Source organism: Mesoplodon mirus (assembly GCF_964341445.2).
Source record: "Mesoplodon mirus genome assembly, chromosome: 4".
Lineage (NCBI taxonomy): Eukaryota > Metazoa > Chordata > Mammalia > Artiodactyla > Ziphiidae > Mesoplodon > Mesoplodon mirus.
In genome coordinates, this window is record NC_138979.1 from 187613756 (window position 1) to 187640929 (window position 27174).

At 64.8% G+C, this 27174-nt stretch overlaps 1 protein-coding gene across 2 annotated transcripts; it reads left to right on the plus strand.

Moving 5' to 3' along the window:
• Window positions 1-2685: 2685 nt before the first annotated feature.
• ASPG (asparaginase) lies at window positions 2686-26642 on the plus strand. 2 transcript variants are annotated; one of them, XM_082619781.1, is made up of 16 exons: window positions 2686-2798; window positions 7549-7657; window positions 8240-8360; window positions 9902-10027; window positions 11517-11600; window positions 12220-12346; window positions 15806-15918; window positions 18010-18192; window positions 18289-18402; window positions 18914-19030; window positions 20353-20448; window positions 20691-20854; window positions 23290-23376; window positions 25340-25439; window positions 25786-25866; window positions 26354-26642. In XM_082619781.1, the coding sequence occupies exons 1-16, from the start codon at window positions 2717-2719 to the stop codon at window positions 26420-26422; spliced, it is 1773 nt and encodes a 590-aa protein (XP_082475907.1). In that variant the 5' UTR covers window positions 2686-2716; the 3' UTR covers window positions 26423-26642. The 2 variants fall into 2 exon arrangements, with proteins under 2 accessions (XP_082475907.1, XP_082475908.1); XM_082619782.1 differs by lacking the exon at window positions 2686-2798 and adding an exon at window positions 3858-7019.
• The last annotated feature ends 532 nt before the right edge of the window (window positions 26643-27174 follow it).

Sequence of the window (27174 nt, forward strand, 5' to 3'; positions counted from 1 at the left end):
AGCCCGTGCTCCGCAACAAGAGAAGCCACTGCAGTGAGAAGCCCACCCACCGCAATGAAGAGTAGCCCCTGCTCGCCACAACTAGAGAAAGCCCGCATGCAGCAATGAAGACTTAATGCAGCCCAAAATAAAATAAATAAATTAAAAGAAAAAAGACAAGAGTAGGTAAACTTAGACTTGTTTAGCAATGAATGTTTCAGTATCTTATTTGGAAATGATATGGATATTCAATGAATTCCCATCATTTAACTTAATTTAGCAGTTTCAAGTTACCAAAAATCTGGCGAAACTATTTTTAAGTAGACAGTCCTAAAACATACTTATTCCTAAAGAATTCACCTAGAAACTCTTATTTACATTTAATTTACTTAAAAGTTTCATCATAGGGCTTCCCTGGCGGTGCAGTGGTTGAGAGTCCGCCTGCCGATGCAGGGGACACGGGTTCATGCCCCGGTCCGGGAAGATCCCACATGCCGCGGAGCGGCTGTGCCCATGAGCTATGGCCGCTGAGCCTGCGTGTCCGGAGCCTGTGCTCTGCAACGGGAGAGACCACAACAGTGAGAGGCCCGCGTACCGAAAAAAAAAAAAAAAAAAGTTTCATCAAATCATTTTATTTTTCTTGCTGACAAATTTTGCAACGGGAATAAAATTTTTGTTTTTAAAGGAACTAAATTAAAAAAAATCATTTTTGGCTGCGTTGGGTCTTTGTTTATAGAACCGCTTAATTCCCTTTAAGCCAGTTAAATAGAGCTCTTTTACTAGTTAAATTTGGCAACACCACACATCTACAACACACACATATACATAGATACAACACACAGAGACCCCATAGTTCCCATTCGAAAATTTCAGCCATGAATCAGGTACAATAGTACAAAATCCATCAGTTACATACATCACAGGGAATATAGCCAATATTTTATAATAACTGTCAATGAAAAAGCAATCAGTCGATCTAAGAAAGAAATGGAAAATTTTACTTGAGCCAAATTTGAGGACTCTAACCCAGGAAGAGCATCTCAGAAAGCTCTGAGAACTGTTCTGCCCATTAGAAGTCAAGGCACAGTTACATAAATTTTTTCAGACAGAAGGCTGTACGTCAAATGATGTATTATTGACAGTTTACATAATCCAGATCTAAGCGTCATCCTGGTGAGTCATGTGACCCCTTACAAGATCAAGAAGGAATGTTACCGATTAAGGAGTTGTCTTGTGGATGCGCAGAAAGTTCCTCTTCACGGTTGAGCAGGTGTTCCTGCCGATGGGGGAGGGGGAGGTCTGGTCGAGGCCTAATGCAGACACACAGTGTACGGTGCGGGAAGTGAGGAGGCCAAAGGGCAGAGAAGAGTTTTTATGTTCAAATTTTTCTTGTCTTGCCATAAAATATGAATTTTGTTTCACATAACTATAAATAGAGCATAACTTTTAGAAATTGTGAATCGCTATATGGTACACCTATAACATATAATATCTACATCAACTAAACTGCAATAAAAAAAATAATAATAAAAGGTAAAGTTACCCCCGCAAAAAATCTCATCAGTTACAAAATTGGGTTTCTGGAAGACGGAACAAATCAAGGTCACCTGTTTAGATGGCTAAACCCTTTGTACTCATATACAGGGAGAAGACATTTGTATCTGTCCTTGACAAGTCAAGTTCCAAATCACCTATCCTTCCTCTCCCTCTTGTTTTTTCTTAGGTTAAGAGTTACCGTCCTGAAATTTGCATTTTTAAAAGACGGCCTGGATAAGAGTTCCCAGAGAGGACCAGCTAGAACATTTACATCCGAAAGGCAAAGGAGAAAAGCAAGTTCCTCCTACCTAGGAAGATTTTGTCCCCTTAAGGCCAGAATTATTTTTACTCTTGTCTTGCCTGAAAATAGGAATTTTATTTCATCACTTCCATGGAATCAAAATCAAGTACGGGAAGGGCTCTCTCTGGAGAGGAATCAGTTTTCCAGCAAACCACGTCGTGGTCCCTGTCGTCCCCCCAGCCCGCCACCGCCGCCAGTCAGGGTACAGGGCCTTGGTGTGCTGGCACCGAGGGAGGGAAACACGGACTCAGTGCATCGGAGATGAAGGCTGCAGCTTGTTCCTCCGGTACCCTGCATCCCCCTTCCCCTCCCTCCGTAGGCTCTCCTGGGACTGAAGGTGGTGGGCTCTGTCTAGCCCTGGAGGGGGTCGCCTCGGGCCCTTCTGGACGGTGTGAGTGGGCCGGCTGGGGTCTCTGCCTGCCCCCGCCATCCCAGGCACTGGACACCGAGGGCATGGTCAACAGTGCTGGATCTGCTGGAGCGCCAGGGCCTGGGGGGACTGCCTGGGAGGGGAGAACGACCCCGCTCCGCATTGGGGGTCCTCTGGCACCACCGTCCGTGAGGCACCTGGCCTTTGAGCCACAAGCCACAGCTACTCAAAACGCCCCGGCCCGCTGCACTGAACTCGGATCGCCTGGGATCGCTCGAGACCTGTCCCCTATCCCCCCACCCGGGACCGGACCGGACCCGCCCCGCCCCGCCCCGCCCCCTCCCCCTCCCCCCATCCCGGGACAGGCCCCGACCCTCCAGCGAGTATCCGCCCCCAGGCAGGTCCCTCCACACCCCCCGCAGGTCCCGCCCTCCCCCGCCTCGCCCCCGGCAGGCTCCGCCCCTCCCCCCCGGCAGCCCTCTGCGCGCCCCGCCGCCTGCCGTCAGTCCCTGGTCCCCTGGCTCACGGGCATGGCGCGCGCGGCGGGGCCCGAGCGGCGGCTCCTGGTCATCTACACCGGAGGCACCATCGGCATGCGGAGCGAGCGCGGCGGTGAGTGGGCGCCGGGGTGGGGTGGGGGTCGTCCGCGCGCCCTCTGGCCTGTCGGGGGTCGCCAGGCCCCGCGGTGCCGCGCACGTGACCCCGCCGCTCCCGGTGGGCGGTCAGCCCGCCCGGGGGCACAACCTCTCCCCCGCGCTGTCGCCGGCTCCACCCGGGGCCGAGCCTCGACCACCGTGGCGTCTGTCTGAGCGCCCTTCCCCGCACAGACAAGCCGGTGGGCAGGTGTTCAGAATCTGCCGAGACCCCTCACTCGGGACCACCAAGCGGCTGCAAGGCGACCCCAGCTTCCCCGCTGTTCCCGGCCCGGGCTCGGCCGGGCAGCGGGCACCAGACACCTTTGGGAAGTGTTCACGTGCCCGAGCAGTCCGGGCAGGTTGGGCGTTTCGTTTCTCTGCCCCTGTGACGTTGGCCTGAGTCGGTCCGCGAGGCAGTGACTGCTGGGCCGGGCGCTGAGCTCTGCGGGCCCCTGGGGCAGGGGTGCCCCCAGGCCGGGCAGAGCCCCTTCGGGCAGGGGCCGGGTTTGGGGAGCCTGGGGCCCTGCAGGGGCGGGAAGAGGACTGCACACACCTGCAGAATGTTCCAGCGCTCCCGGGAGAGCGGACACTGTCTGTGCCCTCCACACAGGCCCCCCCGGGCTCCCTCCCTGGCCCCAGGTGCCTGTCCGGGCTGTCCTCACACCCGGGGCAGCCCCACACCTGGCCCTGGAGTGTCCCCCTACTCGGATCGTCTGCCAGCCCCATAGTGGGGGACTTGCCAGAGCTGCCCCGTGCTAACAAGACGGTCGCCTTTGCCCTTGATCCTGGGGCCACTTCCCCAGCACCCCCCTCCTGGCCACCGTTTCCACTGAAGCAGCTACCCAGATGCCACGAGCACTTTCTCGCTCCAACAACTGCTTCTGGGTCCTCTGGACCTGTTCGTGCCACCCCCCGATGCCGGCTGCCAATTCGCAGACGTCTCTTGAGGCCCACTCTGTGCTGGGCCCCAGGACTCAGACCCCCAAAGAGCCCTGTCCCGGAGGGGCTCAGGGATGGGGAGCATGGTTTCCACACCCCCTCACACCCTTCCCCCCAGTTGCTCCTCCCGGGCTGCTGGGGAGTCTGCCCCGTGCTGCCCCAGGACTGGGGCAGAGAGGAGAGTGGCCGGCCCTGTCTGCATCCCTGGACTGTCTGGGGCCCTGGCCCACCCCTGCCCCTCCAGGCTTGGCACCTGGCCAACTGTGATTGCTGAGATTCCATGGAGCTCGACTCATTGTTCTCCGGCGTCCAGGCTGCAGGGACAAGGTGGGCTCTGACCTGGATCCCACCTGCACTGCGTCGTGTCCCCTCACAGCCCCCCACCTCCCCGGGGCCCCTCAGGCTCACTCTTCCAGGCGCTGCATTTTCCAGAGAGGATGTAAACTCCCACGTCTGGAAGGTGGCCTGGAGACCGACTCTAGAAAGATGGGGTGTGGTGGGAGCACCTTCCAGACAGGCAGGGGTCATCCAAGAGACCTCAGGACAGCACCCCAGGCTGGGGACGGAGCCGGATGGATGGAGGACCCAGGCCTGGGCCTTGTGGGCCGCCGTGCTCTGCTGGCCTCTGCCCTCTCTGAGCCCAGCTGGGGGCTGGGGGGAGGCAGACACTCCAGGCCCTTCCTGCCCGGGAATTCTGATCCGGAGGGCGGAGGGCATCAATGATTAACTCGCCTGGCACTGCTGATGTGGGCTCCGGGGCCGTGAGGGGCGGCCACAGCAAAGCTGTTTGGATTGTCGCTGTTGGGAGGCTTTCTGCGCCTGCTGGTAAACAGTAGCCAGCAGGGCACTCGGCGCCCCACACGTGAGCGCTGCCAAAGGTCAGGATGGTGAGGGGAGGGCAGAGGCCGTGGCAGCTAGGGACGCCCCTCACCCATCCCCTCGGAGTTCGGGGAAGATGTTGCTGGTCAAGGGACATCGTGAATCCGAAATCAGCCCATAACCCCAAGCCCAAGGCCGAGCAGCATCACGGCTGAGGAGCCCTGATGCCCTGAGCGTCCCTCGTGGGCCTGGCTCCTGGCGGGGGGAGCAAGGTGAGTGGAGCCTCGGAGCCGGGCAGCTGAAGGTGCCAGGACACCCCAGGAGGCCACCGGAGGGCCTGGCAGCCAAGCCTCATCCGGAGGGGTGATGTCCGTGGCTTCTTGTGCCCTTGGCCTAGACCCCCTTCCTGAGCAAGTTGCCACACGCTCACAAGTTCACTGTTTTAGAGCCTGAGCTGTCCTGGGACGGCCCTTACAGATGAGTGTGTCTGGTGGAGCCTCTGCCAGTGACTCAGCTCCCTGCCTGCACGGCCCAGGGACAAGGCCTGGGCAGGGCGGCTTCTGCTTTTGTAGGGCCTGAAGCTTGGGGGCCCGTGCTAAGAAAGAGACTACAATTTACAAAATCAGAATTAGATGAGAAAGCAGATGTTTATTTATTAGTTTGTTTGTTTCGTTGTTGTTAGTTTTTTCGGCTGCACCGCGCAGCACGTGGGATCTTAGTTCTCTGACCCGGGCTCGAACCCATGTCCCCTGCGGTGGACATCTTAACCACTGGATTGCCAGGGAAGTCCCCTTATTTTTGTTTTTCTTGGGGGGACAGGTGTTTATTTAGAATGACGAAGGAAATCACAACAATCCCAGAAAAATATTTTGTGTTCGTTGACTTCCTGACCCTCCCCAAGGCTGTTTTCCCCACACTTTTGGCTGCTTCGTGTAATGATGTGTCGGCAGAATTTTGCACAGAGCGAATAGAACAGAAGGAGAGTTCAGCCTTCTCTTCAGCTGGTGTTGCCTGTCCACCCACGGGCTCCCCAGGCGGGGACACCAGGGTCTGGGCCGTGTGGGGCTCGCTGACCCTGCGCCTTCCTGCCACCCCGAGGCATGGGGTGTCCCCGGAAGCCAGTGTCCCACTGTCCACTGGCAACAGCCTCGCTCTGGGTGGAGGTGACCGTGCACATCACCTCCCCTGTCGGTGGATCCCCAGGTTTACATGCACACCCCAGTGCCACCCACTGGAAGGGCAGCTGGAGTGAAGAGTGGCATGCGGGCTTCCTGTGGCTGCCCTGACCCGTGACCACAAACGGGGGCCTAGAGCAGCAGAAGCCTCTCTCGGGAGATGCCCCATCACTGCAGGCCGGTGTGTTCGTGTCTCTGCTCTGTCCTTACACGGCTTTCTCTGGGTGTCAGCTCTCTTCCGCCTCTGTCTTACAAGGATGCAAGCGGTGGCATTCAGCACCCACCTGCCTAAGCCAGCATCATCTCATCACCCCAGGATCCTCACTCAATCACGGCCTCAAAGACTTTGCACTTCAGGTCCTGGGGGTCAGGAGGGGACACCTTTGGGGGCCTGACGCAGAAGGGTGGGCGGCTCTGAGCCTCCCTCAACGCCCAGGGTCTGGAATTCAGGCCTCCTTGCTGTCAGGGCTGGTGAGTCCAGACCTTTGTGGAGGCAGGTGTGTGCCCTGGTCACACTTCAGGCATCTCGGGAGGGTGGCTGGGCTGGCAGTCACATACGGATGTCCCCTCTGTCTACTGAGCCCCGTCACTCCTGCAGCAAAGCATATGGAGCCCCTAAAGGGCGCTTCCTGGGTTGGAGGGCTGTTCAAGGTGCTCCCCCTTGGGTCTCCTTCTATGGCTGGGGAGACGGCACCACGAACATCCTTGGGCCAACACAACTGTGTTTACTGGGGGTTGGCAAGAGCTGGGCCTGGGATTTACTTGGGGCAGTTTATTACGCAGCAGCAGCAGGAGACTGATACACCGGGCAAAAGGTGAAGGCTGGGAGCAATATCGTCGCCCAGGGTGACCACTGACCCTGGTCCTGAAGGTCTTACATGTTTCAGCCAAGGGTGCTTCTCGAGGGGGGACCCTGCTGTTCTCGCCTCTGTGTCCAGGTGTTCGACGTAGCCAGGCACGTGGGAGACGCCCAACAGAACCTCAGTGAGGGGTGCATATGCCCAGAGAAGTTTAGCCGACTTGCCCAAGGTCACGGAGCTTGCAGGGAGCAGGGTGGGACAAAAAGCCAGGGCCCCAGTGCAGAGATTCTTCTGGGAACCTTTGCTGAGGAGTTGTTTGTTTCCAGGAAACACTTGTGACTTCTCAGGGTTTTCTTAGAACACACACCATTTCTGCCCAGTGCCTCCTTAGATGCATGTTTCTGGACATGGAGGCTGCAGGCAGAGGGCCTGGGCTGGACCCTGAAGGTGTCACACACAGTCCAGGTAGGGAGAAAGGGTAACGGGGAGCGTGTGGGAATGGCACCAGCATCTGGACATCAAGGAGGGCTTCCTGGAAGTGGTGTCCTGAGCTGGGATGAAGCAGCTGCTGGGTGAGAAGCGGAAAGTAGAGGACTTGCAGGCAGAGCCAGCAGTGCGTCCACGGGCAGAGCGGTGTGGACGTTCTGGGAAGTGGGGGACGGAGAGTGGGCACATGTGTCCTTGTTGTGAGAGGCCAGGGCCCCCTGAGCCTTGGGGCGGAGCCCTGGGGCTGTCTGGGTGAGACTGGCACTCCCGACCCGGGGCAGCTGCCCATCCTTGCCAGGGCCCGGGGCAGCTGCAGGCCCGTCTGCCCAGCCCCTGACTTCCCTGAGGGCCAGAGCTCACCCAGCCAGCTCCCAGCGCCCCACCCCTGCTGGGGCCTGGCCCCCGGTGAGGAGGGAGGGGCCGGTGGCTGAGGGGGGATGTGGAGGGGGCGGTGCTGGTGGTGGCTACCAGCCTCTGACCCCGCCCCCCTGCCCCACCCCGCCTGCAGTGCTTGTCCCTGGGAAGGGCCTGGCCGCCGTTCTGAGGACGCTGCCCATGTTCCATGATGAGGGGCACGCCCAGGCCTGTGGCCTCCCCGAGGACACCTTAGTGCTGCCGTGAGTGTCGGCTCCTCTGGGGTCCCGGGCAGGGACGATGGCCAGCTGTCACGGGGTGGGGGGCATCCTGAGACTGGCACCTGCCAGGCTGTGGCTTCTTAGTGTGTCCATGGCGAGCTGCCAGAGGATGCTGTCCCACGGGCTCCCACTTTGATGCCTCTAGAACTGACTACAGCCCCCTTTCAAGTGAGCCCCGTGGGGACTCAAGCCCATCAGGAGAGGCAAGGGCTGGCCCCAGGCGCCCTCTCCTTGTGAAGGTCCTTCCGTTTCCCAGTTCGTGGCCCAGGCTGCCCGGTGCTCTTCACTGCTGGCGGGCTGAGCGGGGAGTTGACCTCCCTCCTCCCAGGGTCGTCCTGGCTCACCGAGGGGAGGGGACACTGCTCTGGAGCAACCTGGCCTGGCCTGTCCTTGGCCCCTCCCGGGACCACGGTCCTTGCTCCTGGGGCCTCGAGTGGAAGGGAGCCGGTGGGGATGCAGAGCCCACGGCCACGGCCCTGGGTGCGGGGGCCTGGCTGGGCAGAAGGGAACGGGGCCGCCGAGCGAGCGGGCGCAGAGTGCGAGCCTGCTGTCCGCCTCCTGCAGGCCTGCCAGCCCCGCCTGCCCCTACCAGAGGGTCATGTACACGGTGCTGGAGTGCCAGCCTCTCTTCGACTCCAGTGACATGACCATCACCGAGTGGGTTCAGATCGCCCAGACCATCGAGGTGAGGTGACGGGGGGAGTGTGGGCGGGGCTGGGGACAGGAGCCCAATGGGTCGCACCTCAGCCACAAGGCTCCCAAGGCCGTTTTACCTGCACCCGTGCGGGCGGGCATCGAGGGCCACGTCCGCTTTCCTGGCGAGGCAGTGGCCCGGGTGGCCGTCTTGGTTTGTTCAGTCAGTTTGTCCCCGTTAGTATCCTGGGCTGAGACGTGCAGTGCTTCCCTGCAGACTTCATGCCTGGCCCACCCCGTGCCCACGCCCACCCTAGACCATATAGTCTTCGTGGATTTAGGGCCCACAGGAGGGCACGGAGCCTGCAAGGGCCTCGTGGTTGACACACAGTGTGGACGCCTTACCTGCAGCCCGAGCCGCCCCCCATCAGCTTTCCTCCGTGTCCTGCCCACGCCACCAGCACCAGCCCCCATTCCTGCCCCAGCCTGGCCCCCGCCAGGCCCAGTTCTCACCTTCCTCCCTTAAGAAAGCCCGCTCCCCACAGAGGGGCTTGTCATCCAGCCTCCCTTCCTGGCAGCTGGGCGCTGGCCCCAGTTCCACACTTGTCTCGTTCTCCTGGGGCAGAACGGCTTCCGGGGCCTCACCCCTCTCACGGTGAGCGCCTGGGACCGCGTGAGGCCCTGGGCCCGGCCCTTGTGTCTCTGAATGTCCGTAGCCGTGATCTGGGGCAGTCTCCCTGCTCTGTGGCCAGCAGCATCCTACAGTTGGGGCCTGACCGCTTCTCTGAGCGCCTAGGACTGCTGTCCTGGCTGCAGAGGCCAGCCATGCGCAGATTCATTGTGTGGCCAGCAGAGGGCGCCCCAGCCCGCCACGTGGCTCGGCTCCCCTGCCGCTACGGGCCCAGCCTGGCTTGGTCTTTCAATGGGCCACGAGAGATGGTCCCCTGAGGTGCCCTTGTCTCCTGGGACTGTGCCCCTTGCAACCACAACACAGGCCAGCTGCCCACTGAGGCCCAGCCTTGGCTGCCTGCTAGGAGGTGGTGGCCGGGGGTGCCTCCCTGCAGAGGTGGCCGGGGGTGCCTCCCTGTGCGCCTGTCGGCACCCTCCCCACCTCCCGTGTCACAGCCGGCTCCCAGCACTGGCTGTACCTTGTGCCTGTCGCTTGTGTCCGCACCTGGCCCTCCCACTGGACCAAGAGGCTGGGGGGCTTGCTCACCCCTCAGCCCCTGCTGCCCCGGGGGCAGTGGTCACTGAGCAAGGGGCCCTCCAGGAGCACTGAGCTGACCGGTGTGCTCGGGAGCCCAGGCCGGGCATTGCACAGGGGGGACCTTCCTACCCTCAGATAAGAATGTTCAGAGACCCCGACCTGAGTTCTCTCGTGGGCAAGGGGTGTCGCAGGGAGGCCCGAGGGGAGAACACGGGCGCTGGGACTCCAGGCAGAAGCCCCATTTCCAGCGGGCTTCCCCGGCCAGCGGTGACCCGGGTCCCACTGGCACCTCCCCGGGTCCCTCCAGCTGTATGTGGGGCCCTTATCTTCCTTTTCGTGGTGGCCCTGAAAGCCAGACCTCCCTGAGCTTGCCGCCCCTCCTGCAGAGACACTACGGGCAGTACCATGGCTTTGTGGTCATCCATGGCACCGACACCATGGCCTTCGCCGCCTCCGTGCTCTCCTTCATGCTGGAAAACCTGCAGAAAACTGTCATCCTCACTGGTGCCCAGGTAACGACCCGGGCTGCCCAGTGGGCATAAGGTCTGGGCCTTCCTGAGGCCACAGGACAGTTCAGTGCTGCTGGGGGCCCAGGTGGGTCCCCGGGCTCCTTGCGCGGTCCGGCAGCTCCCCGAGCTGGCTCCTGCTCAGTCTGAGCCGGCCAGCTCTGGTCAGTGCCCTGGTCCTGCCTGGTGCCAGCCCTGCCACCCTGGGGGTGGGTCCACAGCCTGCTGCCGGCCTTGTCCAGCTGCCCTCCTTTTGTTGCTGTCCTCCTCTTCGCACTGTGGTTCCCACCGATGCCATCCCTGGGCACCTGGGCACATGCTACCCCCTCCTCTCTCACCCTGACCCAGCACAACCCCCAAAGCCAACAGGTGGAATATTCTAGAAAACTGCTGGATTTGAAGGGGGGTGGTGGGGGAAGCCTGGACCCCCGTCAGGGCCTGCGTCAGAGGCTGCCTGCGGTGGCGCCATGGGGCCAGCCCTCCCCAAGGCCCTGGAGAGCCTTCCCCGGGGTCAGAGGTTGGGAAATCCCGTTGCCAGGTGCTGACCCGGCTGCCTGCCCTGCTCTGTCCGTGGTCCCTGCGGGTGTCACAGTGGGGCGGCACCACGCAGGGGAGGCCCAGGGCCGTACCGCACACACCCCACTGCTGCCGAGCACGTCCCACTCGGAGCTCGAGTGGAGGGATGGGGTGCAGGCTGCCCTGGCTCTTCCCAGACCCTCCTGAGCCCCTGGATGTAGGTCGCCATCAGGCCTCTCCCAAGGGACGAAGGGCGGGATTATGAGCACTGCCGGCCCCGGGAAGGATCACGCTTGTGCTCTTCTAAGCCCCGCGCTGGCCCTGACGAAGCGTCCCTGTTATAACGCAGGGGAGACTGAGGCTCAAGGCCCGGGGCTGCTGGCCCACTGCCACACCCCTTATGAGGACCCAGGACTGTGGCCCCAGGCCAGGGCTTTTCCTCTGGAGGCCCTGGGCCCACCCCTGCCCAGCCGGCCTGTCTGCACACCCCACAGCAGTCCAGCCCTTGGTTGCCTTCCTGGGCAGGAGTGGTGGGGATCTGGGTACGGGTCAGAGTCAGCCCTGGGGGCATTGGCCCTCACGTAGACACGGGAGCAGGTCTGGGACCCGGTGCTCGGAGGCCCCGCGTGAGGCTTCTGGCCATAGCGTCCACCCACGGTCAGCTCTTGGCCACCCGGTCCAGAACTGGCCGGGGCCTCTGTGCCCCGGGGCCAGGGAGCTGGGCTGGGCAGTGGCGGGTCCCTGGGCAGGAGCCCATCCGGCCGGTCTCCGGCAGCGGGCACTGGGGCCTGTGGGGAGCAGAGGGCGCTGGGATGCGGGCCAGACTGGCATGGCCAGCAGGTGCAGCTCCCCGAGCAGCGGTCCCCACCAACCCGAGCCTGCCTGCCGCCTCTCCTGGACCCCTGCCCGGGCTCCGCACTGGCTCCCTCCTACGCTGCCTGAGCCTCAGCCCCTCTCCTCTCCGTGGCCGCTCCCCCAGGTGCCCATCCACGCCCTGTGGAACGACGGCCGTGAGAACCTGCTGGGTGCCCTGCTGATGGCTGGCCAGTACGTGATCCCCGAGGTACCTCCTCCTGCCTCCTTCCTGCGGCTCCTGGGAACCCAGGCCCGGGGCTCGGGGTGTGGTGCTCAGGGGGACACACGGGGGCGTGTCTGGAGGGGTTTAAAGATCTGTCTTTCCCCTTGAACGCGAAGTACACCGTCACCGTAGAGAAAATAGGGAAATAGAGAAGGCAGCAGGAGACAGTCACTGCCTCTCACCCGCCGAGACGTCTGCTGCTGACAGTGTGCTGGATTTTCTCCGGGTCATGTATACATATATGTGGTTTACGTATATTTGTCTCATACCCACGGTATGGTATATATTTATTTACACTACATACATATGTACGTGTGTACGCTTCCATCAGTAGGTTGTACGGCGTGGTTTTGGAGAGGCCTCTTTTTCCTCTTCATCTTTCCCGGTCACGTGGTGACACCGGGGGACATTTACAAGATCCCCCCCTCACGTCTCAGGGGACGGGGAGAGGAGCCCTGGGAGGGGGTCGCCTGCCCTGGGGAGGGGCTTCACGGAACGCCGTCAGGGCCTGTCTCACTGCCGAGGTGCCCAGCCCGCCCCACAGGAGCAGCTCCTGAGCAGGGCAGGGGCTCCCCAGCGCTGAGCTGCTCCCCGCCCCCCGCAGGTCTGCCTGTTCTTCCAGAACCAGCTGTTTCGGGGCAACCGAGTGACCAAGGTGGACACGCGCAGGTTTGCGGCCTTCTGCTCCCCCAACCTGCCCCCTCTGGCCACCGTGGGCGCTGATGTCACAAGTAAGCGGGCAGGGGTCACATCGCATCATGGCGTGCAGGGAGCTGCTACAGGGACAGCGCAGGGCCTCCTGGGTGGGAGCGCACGGCTCGGGGTCCTGCCCGGGGCTGCGGAGAAGCCGGGGGCCGGGGGGAGCTGCTTGGGGGGGGCCCAGCAGGTAACCCCGGCTCGGAGCCGGGGGGCCATCCCGGGCGGGGCCGCGTTTGGGCGATCAGCCTCCTGTGCCTTTCCCCGGCCACGTGGCCCCTGGCCCAGGAGTTCCTCAGTGACGGTCAGTGGCTCTGCCACTCGCCTCGGCCTCCCGGGGACGTGGTTCTGGTAGTGCGACCTCGTCCTGGGGACTTTCAGGGGTGTTTCTGTGCCCTGGGCCTGGCAGGCCGCCCGGTCCCCGTCGTGGGGTTGCCCGACGCCTCCCGTGGGTGGTGGACCCTGAGCCCTCCCCCCGAGGGACCCCTGATGCTGACCCTGGTGAGCAGCTGTCTCCAGCCTAGTCCTCGGCGAGCGCTGCTGGGTTGGTGCTCGGGCCTCACCCGACTCAGCCGCCCTCGTGGCCGTGGAGACTCTCTCCACCCGGGATGTCCGCTCTCCTGTGTGTCTCCGGGGCCCCCTGGCCCCGCTCCGGGTCCGCCGTGGCCATGGCCAACCCCTCCATGAGGCGGTGTGACGGCTTCGCTCCGGTGGCCTTGCTGTCCACCCAGCCCCTGCCGTCTACATGCTGTCCCCTCGCCACCCCCGTGTCTCCTCCTGTGCCTTCGAGACGTGGGCATCCAGGCATGGTGGCGGGCAGGATCTCTGCCAGGCGGTTGTGGGGCTACAGCAGGAGGAGGGAAGGACCATGCAGGGAGGCATTGCGGCCCCGAGCCCTGACTTCATTCTGGGGGTCTTACCCTGCATTTCCCTCCCCCTGCCCACCCACCCTGCTTGCTGGAGCGCCCCGGGGGTTGGTAAGGCCCAGAACGGTCAGTGCGTCTAAGCTGTGTATAGCACGTCCGGGTTCTGGGGGCCAGAGTCAGGGAAGGCTTCCTGGAGGAGGTGGCCCACGTGCTGGTGCTGGCAGATAGATCGCTTCCTTGCTGTGGTGGGCAGTGGCGCTCAGCCCCTCCTGCCCCAGTGCCAGCCAGCCGAGGAAGCAGGAGTGGGCGGAAAGGAGGGGGCGGCCGCTGTGCAGGCCTGCCTCCCCCGTGGGGGCTGAGTCACACCTTCTCTGGGGCTCAGAGGGGAGCTCCCAGGACGCAGCCCACTGGCAGGTGCGGAGTTCACCCTGGATCCCCAGGCCCCTACCTGTGTCATGCCAAGCCTGCGCCGGCCTTGAGGTGCAGGGCACACTGGTGCTGGCTGGGCCGGGCGGCTGGCCGGGCGCGGGGCTGGGGCAGGCCCCGAGAGGAGAGGCCGCCCTTGGACCCCCAAGCCCGTGATCCCAGGAGGATTGTGTCCCCCAGCCAGGGTGCCTGTGTGGTGTGTGAGGGCCCTGGGCTGTTCCCGGCACCTGGGGCTGAGAAACAGCAGCCTCTGCCTGGGCTGTGCCCGGCGGGACCCCTGGGGAGGCGGGGAGCTGGGGGCTGCCACCAGCACTGGGGCGGCGGCGCCCTTTCACTGCTTTTTGTTGCGTTTTCCCTCCCCTCTGTGAAGCCGTCACAGACGAGGGGCTCGGGGCTCGGGGCGGGGAGCTGTGCCGGGCCTGGAGGGGTGCACGGCGGGGGGTGGGGGTGGGTGCGGGCCCCGCCCTTCCCCTAGTGGGTGAGGCACGTGCGGCCACAGCGGGCCTCCAGGAGCCCCAGGTCCTTGCTGTGCAGAAGCCCTGGCCCCAGGGAGGGGGAGTCAGGCCGACAGGCTCAGGCCAGCAGGGTCCCGGCAGCTGAAGGGGACGCGGGACCCAGTGTCCCCTGTGCACGCGGGCTCCGCTGCGTGGCCCTGCGGTGGCATGTTAGGACCGAGCAGGGACGGTGATCCTCACACCACCTTTCCTCCTCTTGGCCCCTCTGAGCATGGGGACAGCGGTCCTCTGGTGTCCAGTAGGCCCAGGTGAAAGGACTTGGGGTCCCATGGGCTCTGAGGGGGATGGGCTGGCCGGGCGGGGCGGGGCGGGCCCGCTCTGTCTCCGTAAACCCCCCTCGGCAGCCATAAGTCCTGGCTGGTGGCCTTGCTCCCACCCGCCGCCGTCTTATCTGCTCGCCCAGCTGGGGCCGGGGCCCGAAATCGAAGGACACCCCTCGCTGCTGCCGGATGCTGCGGCTGCCCTCCTCCCAAGCCCATCCCCCAGAGCCCCCGCATCTCCCACCCTCCCAGCTCCCCGTGAAAGGGCAGCACGTGTCTGGAACGTTCCTCAGTTTATTATCATATGAGAATTGCTCTGGTGGAAACAGCAGGAGGCCCGCAGGCTTGCACCCCCCTCCACGGGACCGGGGTGGTGGAGGAGCCCTGGGCGGGGGTCCTGGAGCCCGCATTCCCCTCCGGGCTCTGCACCTGACTCTGGGCAGCCTTGGGCAAGGCCCTTTACCTCCCTGGGCCTCAGTTTCCCTGAGCTGGACAACGGGGCCTCCTTGGTACCTGCTCCCTTAGCCCGGCCTCTGCCTGCTTGAGGCTGCCATGTGTGAGGGGCCGAGAGAATGGGACCCTGGGCTCAGCGCCGGGCTCCTGAGGGTCGAAGGCCAGGCCTGCCGCCCAGACCCCCGCCCCCTGCCCATGGGTGGAGCAGGAGGGCTGGGAGGCCTCTGGTGGCTTGGTCCCTGCAGAGCAGCAGCCTTTAGACCCACAGAGAGCCTGATCCTCTGGGGAGTTCTCTGCGTGGCGGGCACTGACCCCACGTAACTGCCCCCTTCCCTCTCCGCGGGGCTCAGGAGCCACCCTGGGCATGGAGAGCAGGCTGGCCTCACGTTAGGCCTCTGAGACTTTGGGGTGAATGAGATGAAGGTTTTCTTTCCCCAAAGGTTAGGGATCCAGAAGACTCATTCATCCATCCATTCATTCATTCACTGACTTGCTGGGCCGTGGGCCAGGTTGGTGCCCAGTAAGGAGCTCGTGAGGCTGGCTGGTCAGAGGACGCTGCCCCGACTGCTCCTGGGATCCAGGATCGCAGTTTCCTGGTGATCCCGGATCGCAGTTTCCTGGTGATCCCCCGGCTCTGCCCCGTCTGCTGGGCTTCTCGCCGTTGCACGTGCCGTGCCCTCTGCCTGGAAGGCCCTTCCTCCACCTGCCCTCTCCCCTCTCCTGCACTGGCGTGGCCTGCTGGGCTCTGCTGGCCTCCGTCCCTGCGGGGTCCTCTTCGCCCCCTGGCCCCCACGCCCGCCCCGGGGGCTGGCTCAGGCTGAAGCTGCGCCCCTTGCCTGAGCGAGCTGGGAGAGGGGGCAGGCGACGGGACTCCGGAGGCACCAGACGGAGGCCGGGGGGTCCGGGGAGGCTGGGCCGGGGCCGGGGCCTGCAGATGGCCGGAAGGTGTGCATTCGGTCCCTCTGTCCTCACAGTCAACTGGGAGCTGGTGCGGAGGGTCCGTGGGCAGGGCCGGCTGGTGGTGCACAGCAGCGTGGAGCACGACGTCGGCCTGCTGCGCCTCTACCCTGGGATCCCCGCCACTCTGGTAGGGACCCCGGCTCAGCCCCCGCGGTGCCTGCCTCCTGTACCCCCTCCCTTCCCCACCTTCGTGTCACTGGGACCTGCGCCACCTCCGCTGCCTTCTCAGCCCGTTCACCGTATTTGTGAACTGGGCTTGTCCCCGCGGACGTCACAGCACCGGGTTCCGAGGGCTCCTCTGAGGCTGGTGGAGTGTGGCCCTGGACGCTGCTCTTTCTTGTGGCCACTCTGGTGGTCCCTGCCGTCCACCCCTTGGCCACCAGCTGTTTCTGGGTTGGACACGGCGCCTGCCTCCGTCCTGCCCAGTGAGTCAGGCCCAGATGCTGGGCTGCCAGTTGGATGGAGGGTCTCGGGTAAAAGCGTCTCTGGGCATCGCTGGCGCTGAGTGTGGGGCTGCGGGGCCTCAGAACATGCGTGCTTCAGTGCTGTGACCGGTGGGGCACTGCAGCGCCCTCCTCTACCTGACACACGTGGCTTCCCAGGTGTGTCCCTGTACCTGGGGCGACGTCAGGCTGCCTTTAACCTCTGGGCCACAGTCTGTGAACTGGAGCCTGCTCCCCTCCCAGGGTGGTGGGGACAGATGGGGCAGAGCCGCGATGGGACCAGAAGGGGTTTGCTGGAGGCGCGCTTTGGTGAGGGCTGCCCTCGAAGATGAGGGTCGTCCCAGGGCCTGGTGGCCGGATCCCACGCACGGGTCTCACATCGTGTAGTAGCCAGAGGTCACTGCACGAGGCTGCCATCTTCAGTGGGGCTGAGCTGCACAGGCTCCTTCTGGGAAAACATGCTGGCTTGTGAAGTCTTTCTAGAACATGCTGTAGCTGGGGGAGTGCAGAGCCATAAGCTGGGCCAAGCTCAGGCAGGGGGACGGGACCCCCAGGGCTTCACTCGACGGGGACTTCTGGGCCGTCGGGGCAGGGCCTGCTGGTGGTGACGTCGTTCAGCAGTGGGCCCTAGTCTCCAGTCTCCCCGTTCCCGGGTATCTGCCAGGAACAGGTCTGCTTTTACGTTTGGCCTCTACCTGGAGAAGCAGAGGGAGCCGATGGCAGTTCTGAAAGCCTCTGATGGGGGCACAGCCAGAGGGCTGGACACCTGCTGCACAGGCCAGCAGCTTGGCCTCTGGGCTCCCCCTGTGTAGCAGGTTCAGGGAAAGACATGCTCAGCCCTGGGGCCTCTGGGCTGTGCCCACCAGTGCTGACACGGCATGGCTGAGCTGGGCAGCAGGTGTCCCCGCAGGGTGGCCTCTGAGGGGACCATCCTTGTTCGAGGTAAACCCCAGGCCCTGTCCTCTTCTTTTTTTTTTTTTAAATTTATTTATTTTTGGCTGCGTTGGGTCTTCGTTGCTGCGCGCGGGCTTTCTCTAGTTGTGGCGAGCGGGGGCTGCTCTTCATTGCGGTGTGCGGGCTTCTCATTGCAGTGGCTTCTCTTGTGGCAGAGCATGGGTTCTAGGAGCGTGGGCTTCAGTAGTTGTGGCACCGCGGGCTCGGTAGTTGTGGCTTGCGGGCTCTAGAGTGCAGGCTCAGTAGTTGTGGCGCATGGGCTTAGTTGCTCCACGGCATGTTGGATCTTCCTGGACCAGGGCTCGAACCTGTGTTCCCTGCACTGGCAGGTGAACTCTTAACCACTGCACCACCAGAGAAGCCCCCGTCCTCTGTCTTCCAAGTGGAGCCTTGCAGCCTCGTGGGATGTGCGGACAGCACCCTGGCTTAAGCAGAACCCTGCATGTGTGTTTAGCTGCAGGGCCCTTTCCCCACGAACTGGCTTGCTGGGAGCATCACCTGTGTGTGTCAGACGGGGCAGAGCTTTGGACCGGATGGAGGGGCCAGGGGCCGGGAGGGGCGGTGTGGTGGCCCGGCTGGGATGGGGGGCCCTTCACCCCGTGAGACCTCTGATGGCCCTTTCTCATCTCCAGCTGGCTCCTCGTGACCTCTGACCCACTTCCACGGTGTTTGTGGCGTTAACACTGAGAAGGGGACAAGGGTCCCTTTGGGGGGATGTGTTGGGGAGCGTGGCGGGCCCCGAGGGTGCAGGGCCAGCCTGTTGGTCCCCATTGCTGGAGCAGGACGCGAGGCCCCTCACCCTCGCCTCCCGGCCCCCGCAGGTCCGGCTCTTCCTGCAGCCCCCCCTGAAGGGCGTGGTCATGGAAACCTTCGGATCGGGAAACGGGCCCACCAAGCCCGACCTGCTTCAGGAGCTGCGGGTGGCAGCTGAGCGAGGCCTAGTCATCGTCAACTGTACCCACTGCCTTCAGGGCGCCGTCACCTCGGACTATGGCGCTGGCACGGTGGGGCGGGGACACCGAGGCCTTGGGAGGGAGGGCAGGGGCAAGTCCGGCCGTGACCCCGTGCCCCATCGTCCGCCGGCGCCTCCGTTCCTGCAGGCCCTGGCGGGAGCCGGCACCATCTCAGGCTCCGACATGACATCGGAGGCGGCCCTGGCCAAGCTGTCGTATGTGCTTGGCCTGCCGGGGCTGAGCCTGGATGGCAGGAAGGAGGTGCGTGCCCCTCCGGCTGGGGACCTGGGCCCGCACTGGTGGGCGGTGGGGCCCAGTCCGGGGGATGCATCCCTGGGTTTGGAAGGGGGGCGAGGACGGGGGGGCTCCCCCGATCGGTTGCCAGCCCCAAGCCCGGGCACTGCCTGTCCTCACCTCAAGGAGCCCCAGGTCTGGCTTGGGCCGAGGATCCCCAAACTGCTCCCAGGGTATCCCCTCCCTCTTGCTTTTCAGGCTGGCCTCAGACACAGCTGTCCCCTGGCCCTGGGGCTGGGCAGAGGCCACAGGGGCCCGGGGAGACCCTGAGCTGGAGGGCGGGAGGGTGGGGCTGGCCTGGTGTGGGGATCTGGCTGGGGTTAGGCTCCGGCCTCAGGCATGGAGCCCGAGGGAGGAGTTTCAGGCCCTGGGCAGCCCTCTCCCGGGGCCTGGGGTGCCTGGCCTGCGAGGCTGGTCTGGGCTGCCGGGTCTGGGTCCTGATGGAGCTGGCCCGGCTCTCCGTGTGCCCCCACGGCAGCTGCTGGCCAGGGACCTGCGCGGGGAGATGACGCCGCCTGCTGCGGACGAGCTCCGGCCCTCTCTGCGGGGCAGCACGCTGGGCCGCGGGGTCGCCCAGCTCCTTACGCTGAGCCAGGTACTGTCCAGCGTGGGCGAGGGGGTCTGGGCGGCGGGTCCCTGAGGGATGGGCTCCCGTCCCCTGGCATTTTGGTGCCAGGAGCAGAAAACCACCAGGCGTGAACTGGTTCTGGGCTCGGGGCCACAGTGGGGAGGGTTTGCAGGGACTCGTGGGCCGGTGTGTGGGAAGGGCCCAGGCCGTCGAGAGGGGCCCTTGCAGCGTGCACACGGTACTCAGAACGTGGCCACTCCCCCGGGGGGCAGCCGGGCCGGGCCTGCTGGCCCTGGTGCAGGGCTGCCTCGTGAGGGGGGCGCGCTCAGGCACCACGGGCGCTCCGTCCGTCCTGCTGCTGGCGGGAGAGAGGTGTCTGCTCTGGGGTCTCCCCGGGAAGAGGGGCCAGGCTTGGAGCTCCTTCCCCTTCTCAGCCAGGGTGCCCAGGCCCAGGCAGGGACCGAGGGCTTGCTTCAGGGCCTGGGATCTGAGATTCAAGCTGGGCCAGGCTCACGGGGGTGACTGGGGCCTCCCGGTGACCCACCTTACCGCCACCCCCGGCACCAGCCTCTGGGAGAAGTGTCCAGACCTGGTGCGCCTGGCAGGAGACGGGCACTGTGTCCCATTGCTGACCCGGGTCACACCACGTGCCTCAGTTTCCCCTCTGCAGAGTGAGGGTGGGAGAGTGGCAGGAACTTAACCTGCTGGCCAGGGGTGGGCAGCAGCCGGACGCGGGCGGCCTGTCGTCACAGTGGATGCCTCGGGCCTTAGTGACTCCAGGGGTCAGGACCCACCATGGTGCCTGGTGCGGGGATGCCTGCGGGGGCCTCTGATGGGACCCCCAGCCTTCTGGCGCCTTGGGGAGCTGTTAGGCGGCCCATGGAATTCCCAGCACCGGGGCCAGGCGGCCCTTCCTTCTGGGGAGGGCCAGGCACCCCTTCCCACCCTCCCCCAGGCAGGTGCCCTATGAGTTACCCCTGCCTCCTGGCCCTCAGGGGAGGCAGGCGAGGACGTGGGTCTCATGGGCGGGTGGCAGGCCCCGGTCACACAGCTGCTGGGATGGAGCCAGGTGGGGGCCTGTGTCCCGCCTGGACTTTGCTCCCGGGGTGGGGGTCCCGAGTAGGCCTCAGGTGTGCCCACAGCCCCTTTGTTGAGACTCGAGGGGGCGCTGGACCCCGTCCTGGGACTCACTGCCGGCGCGGTGTGCGGGCCAGAAGGGTTCCCACGGGCCCTGCGCCCCACCTCTGCCCACCTGTTCCCCTGCTCCTGGCCCTGCCCACTCCTGGGGGTGCTGAGGACCCCAGGAAGCGGCAGGGGTCCCAAGGTGCTGCGGTGCCCCCTCACTCCAGGAGGCTGATGACGTGCGGGATGCCCTGGCACCCAGCCTGGCCTGTGCCGCGGCCCACGCTGGCGACCTGGAAGCCCTGCAGGCGCTTGCAGAGCTGGTGAGACCCCTGCCCGCCCTCGGGGACCAGCTCCAGCTGCACCAGGCCCCAGGGGGTGGGGTGCTGCCCAGATGTGGGCAGGACTGCCTGTCCCGGGGCTTGCTCACCTCCCTGCAGCCGAGGGGGCCACGTGGCTGTGTCAGGCCCCCCTTGGGTGCACCCCGACCCTGTCCCTTCCCTGTGGCCTACCTGGCCCTGGCCGGCCTCCTCTCAGTGGGTGACGATCCCTTGCATTGCCCCAGGGCAGTGACCTGAGCCTGGAGGACTTTGGTGGTCAAACTCCGCTGCACTCGGCCGCCCGAGGGGGCCAGGTTGGGGTGGTCACCATGCTGCTGCAGAGAGGGCTAGACGTGAATGCACGGGACAAGGATGGCCTCAGCCCGCTGCTGCTGGCCGTGAGGGGCAGGTACTGGGCTGGTGGGGGGCAGGCACTGTGGCGGATGTGTGGGCAGGGGTGCCGTGTGGGGCAGGGCCTGGACAGGGGTGCCTCCGAGGGGGCCTTCAGGGTACCTGTGGTCACACAGGATCCCCAGCCAAAGCCAGGTGGGACCAAGGACGCCTGCTTCCTGGAGCCTCGCCCACCCCCAGCTGGGCCCTAGGCACTAGCGGTGACCTTGCCAGGTGTGAACAGGGCCCAGACTGGGAGGACTGACTCTGGACAGGGTGGTCAGGGAGGGCTTCCTGGAGGTGACCACCAAGCTGAGCCAGGCAGGCCCGGCAAGACCCTGGCATGGAATTTCTAGAAAAGAAAAACGCTTACAGAGCACAAGGGGTCTCATGTGTGTTCCCTACATCCTCCACCTGAGGGGCTGGGGGTGGGGCAAGGGGAGAAACCCCCCCACCCAGCACTGGGATGGAGCAGGTACAGAGCAGGTGACATAGTGCCAGACGTTGGGCTGGGTGAGCACAGGTCCCCAAGGGGGCAGGCTCAGCATGCATGCTAGTGGGGGTGTCCCCCAAGCTGGCCCCATCCAACAAACCCTGGCTTTTTAAGGCAGGGCCCCAGCCTGGGTTTTTGGGGGGCCCCCACCCAAGTGGAGACTTGCAGAGCTGAGCTCTTGCTGAGGCCCCAGGGCCCTGGGCAGGCATTGTGGGCACCTGATGTCTGGTTCCTTCCTTCTAAGGAGATGCAGAGGCCCCCTGCCCTGCAGCCAAAGCCAGAGGCTGGGGCCCCCCGGAGGGGCCACCCTGTGTGCTCACCTGTGACGTGCACTGCAGGCTGGGGCGGCGGCACCTTGCAGGGCGGGTTGTGTGAGGATCCATGTGAAGGAAAACGCACGAGCTGGTGGTCACCACCCGGGAGCCGGGTCACAGGCTCTGACCCCTTCCCTTGGGGTTGGGCCTGGCGGGCGGGCAGCCAGCCAGCCAGCGCGAGGCCGGAGGAGCAGGCATCGGGGCTGGTGAGCACCTGTACCCGTGTCCTCTGCTGGGGCGGCTGTCTCCTTGCCCTCCCAGGCCCGCCTGGCATCTCTCCGAGGGGCAGGCCTCCCCTACTCTGACAGACAGTTGGAACTCACGGCGGATGGGCACGGGTGGGGCCTGGTAGCCACTTGGCCCTGCATTCTAGGGGCTTACGTTGCTCCGAGGCCTGGAACTTTCTGGGCAGACCTAGCGGCAGGGCCGGGACTGCTCTCCCACCTGTTTCCCCGTCCCCTGCCCGGCAGCCGGGAGGGGCATCACATACATACCTGTGTGTGAGAGTGTGTGTGCGAGCATGAGCGTGAGTGCACTGGTGCACACGGGTGTGAGTGTGTGTCTGGGACGTGGGCATCACAGCCCTTGCTTTCCACCTCTTATAGTCTTGCTGTTTCCGAATGCAGAGCTGGTCTCGGTTTAGCGTCTGCCACAGGCCCCGGGCCCTCCCCAGGGGGCTCTCGGCCTGCAGGACCCTGGGTTATTTCTGGGGGTTTCAGGAGTCTCATGGAGAGCCCAGGCCACCAGACCACTCGGCTCAGTCCTGGGCCGGGGCGCCTCACCCTTGGGGCAGTGGGTAGTGGGGTAGCCCCTCCCTCCCAGCCTCCTGGGAGCATCAAAGGGTTCTCAGAACAGGCGGGGGACCAAGAGAGAGGGCTGCGCCTGGGGTGTGCCCGTGGCGCCCAGGCCGGGTGAGCTGGCTGGAGACTCTGCGGCTCACACTTGGGTGTGGGTGGCAGCATGGTGAGCTCACCCCGTCCTGGTCCCACCCGCTCGTCCCCAGCCTCCCGAACCGGTCTCCCGGCTCACCCCCCAGCGGGCCCTGCTGTGCCCTGGAAGGGCTGGCCTCACCCTGGAGGGCTCCGGGGGGATGGGGGAGACCCCACTCTCCTCCCCAGCTCCCTAAAAGCGGGGTGACCATGCAGTTGATGGTACACCCCCAAACTGGGGAAGGGGGCAGCCTCGGAGCTCTGTGCTCTCTGTTCCCTGGGCTCGGAGCAGGTGCCTCGACACCCACAGGCCTCTGGGCCCTGCTCCGGGCCAGCCTGAAGCCCACGGTCTTCCGTCAGTGTCTCATGCCCACCCCATCCCCAAGGGCAGACTACCGGCCCAAGGGATTCCGTTTGCCCAGACTCGGCCCTGGCGGGTGTGAGCTCGGCAGGGAGGCTCCTTCCAGGGTGGGCTGTCCGAAGGTGCCCAGAGCAGTGCCTCGGGGCCTCGGGAGGGGGCGCTGCGGACAGATGTGCTGCTCAGCCAGGGCTGACTGACCGTCCCCCCCGCCCGGCATGGGTCTGGGTGCTGGGGACAGAGGTGGGTGGCCCTAGTCTGGGGAGGGTGCGTTCCTGGTCTTGGGCACAGGACAGGCCCTGCTGGCGTCTAGCGGAGGCTGCGGCGGGCAGGCGGTCACCACGCTCTTTCTCACGGCAGGCATCAGGGTGTCATTGGGCTGCTGCGGGCAGCTGGGGCCTGCCTGTCCCCCCAGGAGCTGGAGGACTCGGGGACAGAGCTATGCAGGTGAGGGTCGCAGGCGTACCTGTGCTTCCCGGGACGCGGGCTTCAGACGGGGGAGAGCCCATCGTGCACCAGCTGGGCCCTTGGAGCACTTGAGGGTGGGGTTCGTTCCTAGCAGAGGGAGCGGTCCAGCAAGGGGGTGTGTGTGAGAGCGTGCATGCGTGCGTGTGGGTCGAGGAGGGCTGTGGAGGGGTCGGCTGGGCTGCGTTTGGGGAGTTTGGGGCACGGGGTGGGAGCAGGGCAGTCGGCAGCTCTCACGCGCGGCTGCGCTCCCTCGTGGGGGGAGCCCCGCGTGGCCCCGTGCGGCGGGTCCTCGTCCCCGTCGTAGGGAGGACATCAAGGCCCAGCGGCTGCCCTGCCCTGGTGGGCGCTCCGCTGCCAGCTGCCAGCAGGACTCTGACCTCAGCCGCTCTGAGCGGCCACCACGCAGGCCTGGGGAGGCTGAGGCCCGGGAGGGGTGGTGGTAGGCCGGGCAGGGGGCAGGCCCAGGGCTGCGCTCGTCCTCCGTCCCCTGGGCCCCTCCGTGTGGCGCTGCTGATGTTCTGTCGCTGTCTCCCCGCCCGCCAGCCCCTCCTGTGTCCAGCCTGGGCTGCCGTGGGCGGGTCTGAGGCCTCGAGGAGGGGAGGGGCCGAGGGGGGGGCAGGCCGGAGGGCCGGAAGCGCCTTGGAAGTCAGAGCCCCCAGGCGTGGGCTGGGTGACAAGGGCGGTGTCTTAGACCATGGCTGCTGTGTGTGAGAAGGGGTGGCTGCCTGTTCTCCAGGAAGAGGACCTGAAGCTCTGGCCCCCTTGTCCCCACCGGCCAGCATCCCCCCACCCCCGAGCCTTGGAGGCCCCCATCCTAGACACAGTGGGGTGGAGAGAGCCCACTGGGCCCAGCCTCAGCCCCTCCCTCCCTGGAGTGCAGCGTCCCTGGGGGGACGAATCCTGCTGGCTCACCTGCCTCTTCTCAGCACCGACAGGGCTCAGGCGGGGGTGGGGGTGGGGGTGCGTCTCAGATGTGCGGGATGGTGGCAGGGCCCAGGCGGGGTGGGTCTTGGCTCTGAAGGGGCTTCTGGGGTGACTTGGTTCAGAGCTGCACCCCAGGTGGGTCTCGATGGCTCCGTTGACAGATGGGGAAACAGGCAGAGGGGGGCAGTGACAGCTCCCACGGGAGTGGGTCATCTGACCTGAGCTGCTTGGCTGGATTTGGGGGGGGCCCTTGGCCGGCTCTTCCAGGAGGCGAGTGTGTGTGGGAACCAGCGCGAGAGGCCTGGGGGCAGATCTGGGGGCGGGGCGGGTGGTGGCGCCATCAGCATGATTCACCTCAGGAATGACCCAGCACCGCTTTGGGGGCTGCTGCTGCCGTGTCCTGACCCAGAGGGAGTCCCGAGGGCCCACCTGCAGGATGGCCCTTCCTGCCCGGCGGCCCTGGCCAGCACACACCTGGCTTGGACCCCTTCCCTGCCTGGTCCCAGGGTGGGGAGTGGCCTCCTCTCAGTGCAAAGGGAGGATGGGGACGACCCCAGGAGGGCCTGGGAGGTGCTCTATGAGTCCCCCGCCACCTCCCTAGGGCAGGCAGGCCCAGGGCCCCTCCTAGCCAGGACCCCCCCCTGCGGCCTGCTGGGTCCAGGGCCATCCCCCCACTCCCCCGCCTCCTCAGACTTTCCTCCTGCCTCTGTGGGCCCCGCCGGGTGTTGTAAGATATGAAACTGGCGGACGGCACTCAGCGGGTGGGGTGTGTGTGCACGTGCACGCGTGTGCGTGCATCCTCACGCGTGTGCGTTCGTGTGTGCACCCTTGACCTGAGTCCCAGTCACCCCTGCTGGGTGAAACCAGACTCCAGGCCGTCTGCTGGCCCGCAGCGACTCCTGCACTCCTGCCCCAGGGCTCGGGCACTGCTGGGCCAGCTGTTTGGGGCTGGCTTTGCAGAAGTGCCGGTGGGCAGATGGACAGGTGCCCAGCGGTCTCTGACGGCTCCCCCTCCCAGGCTGGCATCCAGGGCAGACTGTGAAGGCCTGCAGGCATGGTGGCAGGCAGGGGCCGACCTGAGGCAGCCGGGCTATGACGGGCGCAGCGCCCTGCATGTCGTGAGTGCCACCAGTGCCCTCTGAGGCCACCTCCTCCAGGAAGGCCTCCCTGACAGCTCCATTGGCTCTCCCTTCCCAAATGCCAAACTCCTGCTCTCTGGGTGGATGCACTTCATACGCGGGAACCACAGGGGTGGGAGGGCTGTCCCTTTTTCCTGTCCCAGGTTCCCTCCCAGGGCCCAGACCTGTGGGGACAAGGGCAACGGAGGAGTCATGGGGTCCTTGGTGCATGGGTGGGAGGGCAGCCTGGTGGGCCGCTGGGGGTGGGAGGTGGGGTTCAGGGCCAGGTTGCTGGTCCGAGTCCCTGAGGCAGCCCCTACCCTGTTCCCCCTCATCCACCCTGCAGGCAGAGGCAGCTGGGAACCTGGAAGTGGTGGCCCTTCTGCAGAGCCTTCAGGATGGGGTTGGTGACCAGGCCCTGGGCCCAGTAAGTCCCCCACCCCTCTGTGGGGTTGGACCTGATGGGAACTGTGTCCTGGGGACAGAGCCGGTCTAAGTCAGTGGGGCCTCCAGAGCCCCTCCTGGGGGTGGGGCGCACCCTCTGTGGGAAGCTGCGAACTGCCTGGAGGGAGGGCCAACCCCAGACCCCCTGCTTCCGTCCTGTCCAGCCGCCCCATAGTGCACCCTGCCCCATGGCTCACCCTGCCGCGGCACTGGAGGCCCCAGCCATGGCCAAGAAGCTCCCCGAACCTGGAGGGGGCCTGCCCACCCTGCCCCGCCCCACCAGGACCAGCACCCACTGGGTTGGGTGGGCCAGGTTCCAGCTGACTCCCCACCCCCACGCCATCAGCTGGCCTTGCGGAAGACTCTCCAGGCTGGTTGGGTTTGCTCAGGTCCTTGGGTCCCTCCCCTGTGAAAGGCTGCTTCCCACTGACAGGTGCCCGGGCTTGTCTGTCTGCTCCGCCCCCATACAGTACCTGGGCCTCCACTCCTCCTCCAGAGACCTCCCACTGTCAGGAAGTGCTGCCTGGTGTCTAACCTGAAGCTGTCTTGCTGCAGCGTAAGCCATTCCTTCCTGTTGAGACCTGCTGGAAGGATGGCAGCAGACCCACCCCTGCGGCTCTGACTGTGCTGTGCGCCCTCTTCCCCTGCCCCCCTCCTCGCTGCTGGAGCTGCTTCCCATTCTGTTTCCAGAACGCAGCCTAAAGGTCTTTGTTGGGTAGAGTGACAATAAAATCTCTCTGAGGGCCATTCCCTCCCTAGATCCCCAAAGCCCGGCTCCAGTGGGTCTGTCTGGGTCCCAGGACCGTGGGTATGTGTGTGGGGTGTCAGGCCCCAGGCTCTGGGTCAAAGGGCGGTGTCTTCAGCACCCTGGGGGTGAGGGACGCTCCACCAATCCTTCCCAAGGCACCAGGAGTGAGTGTGAGTGTGGGCCCCTGGGCGGGGTGGGCAGGCTGTTCCCTCCCCCAGACAACCTCTGCCCCATCTCTCCTCCCAGACCTCCTCTTGAAGCTTGGAGTCACCTCCTCCAGGCAGCCCCCACCCACATCTGCTTCTGCTGAGCTCTCCTCGCGGAGACCATCTCTCTGGTCCTCCCGGTCCCCCTCACCCCGTCTTCACGGGGACCTCTGCAGTGTGCTGGCCCCTTGGCCCCATTCATTGCAGCCCCTGATCTGCTGGTAGCGCCGGACCTGCCACCTCTTATGAGCCAGGCCCATCCTGGGGAGCCTGGGTGGGTGGAAGCGCCCTGCTGTGCGCAGGTGTGGGATGGGCAGGGCGGGCCCAGGCCTGGTGG

Coding starts and splice junctions, on each gene's coding strand:
- ASPG (XM_082619781.1), top strand. CDS start 2,717: ATGGCGCGCGCGGCGGGGCCCGAGCGGCGGCTCCTGGTCATCTACACC. Junction 11,601..12,219: donor GCCAGTACGTGATCCCCGAG/GTACCTCCTCCT, acceptor CGCCCCCCGCAG/GTCTGCCTGTTCTTCCAGAA. Junction 12,347..15,805: donor CGTGGGCGCTGATGTCACAA/GTAAGCGGGCAG, acceptor CTGTCCTCACAG/TCAACTGGGAGCTGGTGCGG.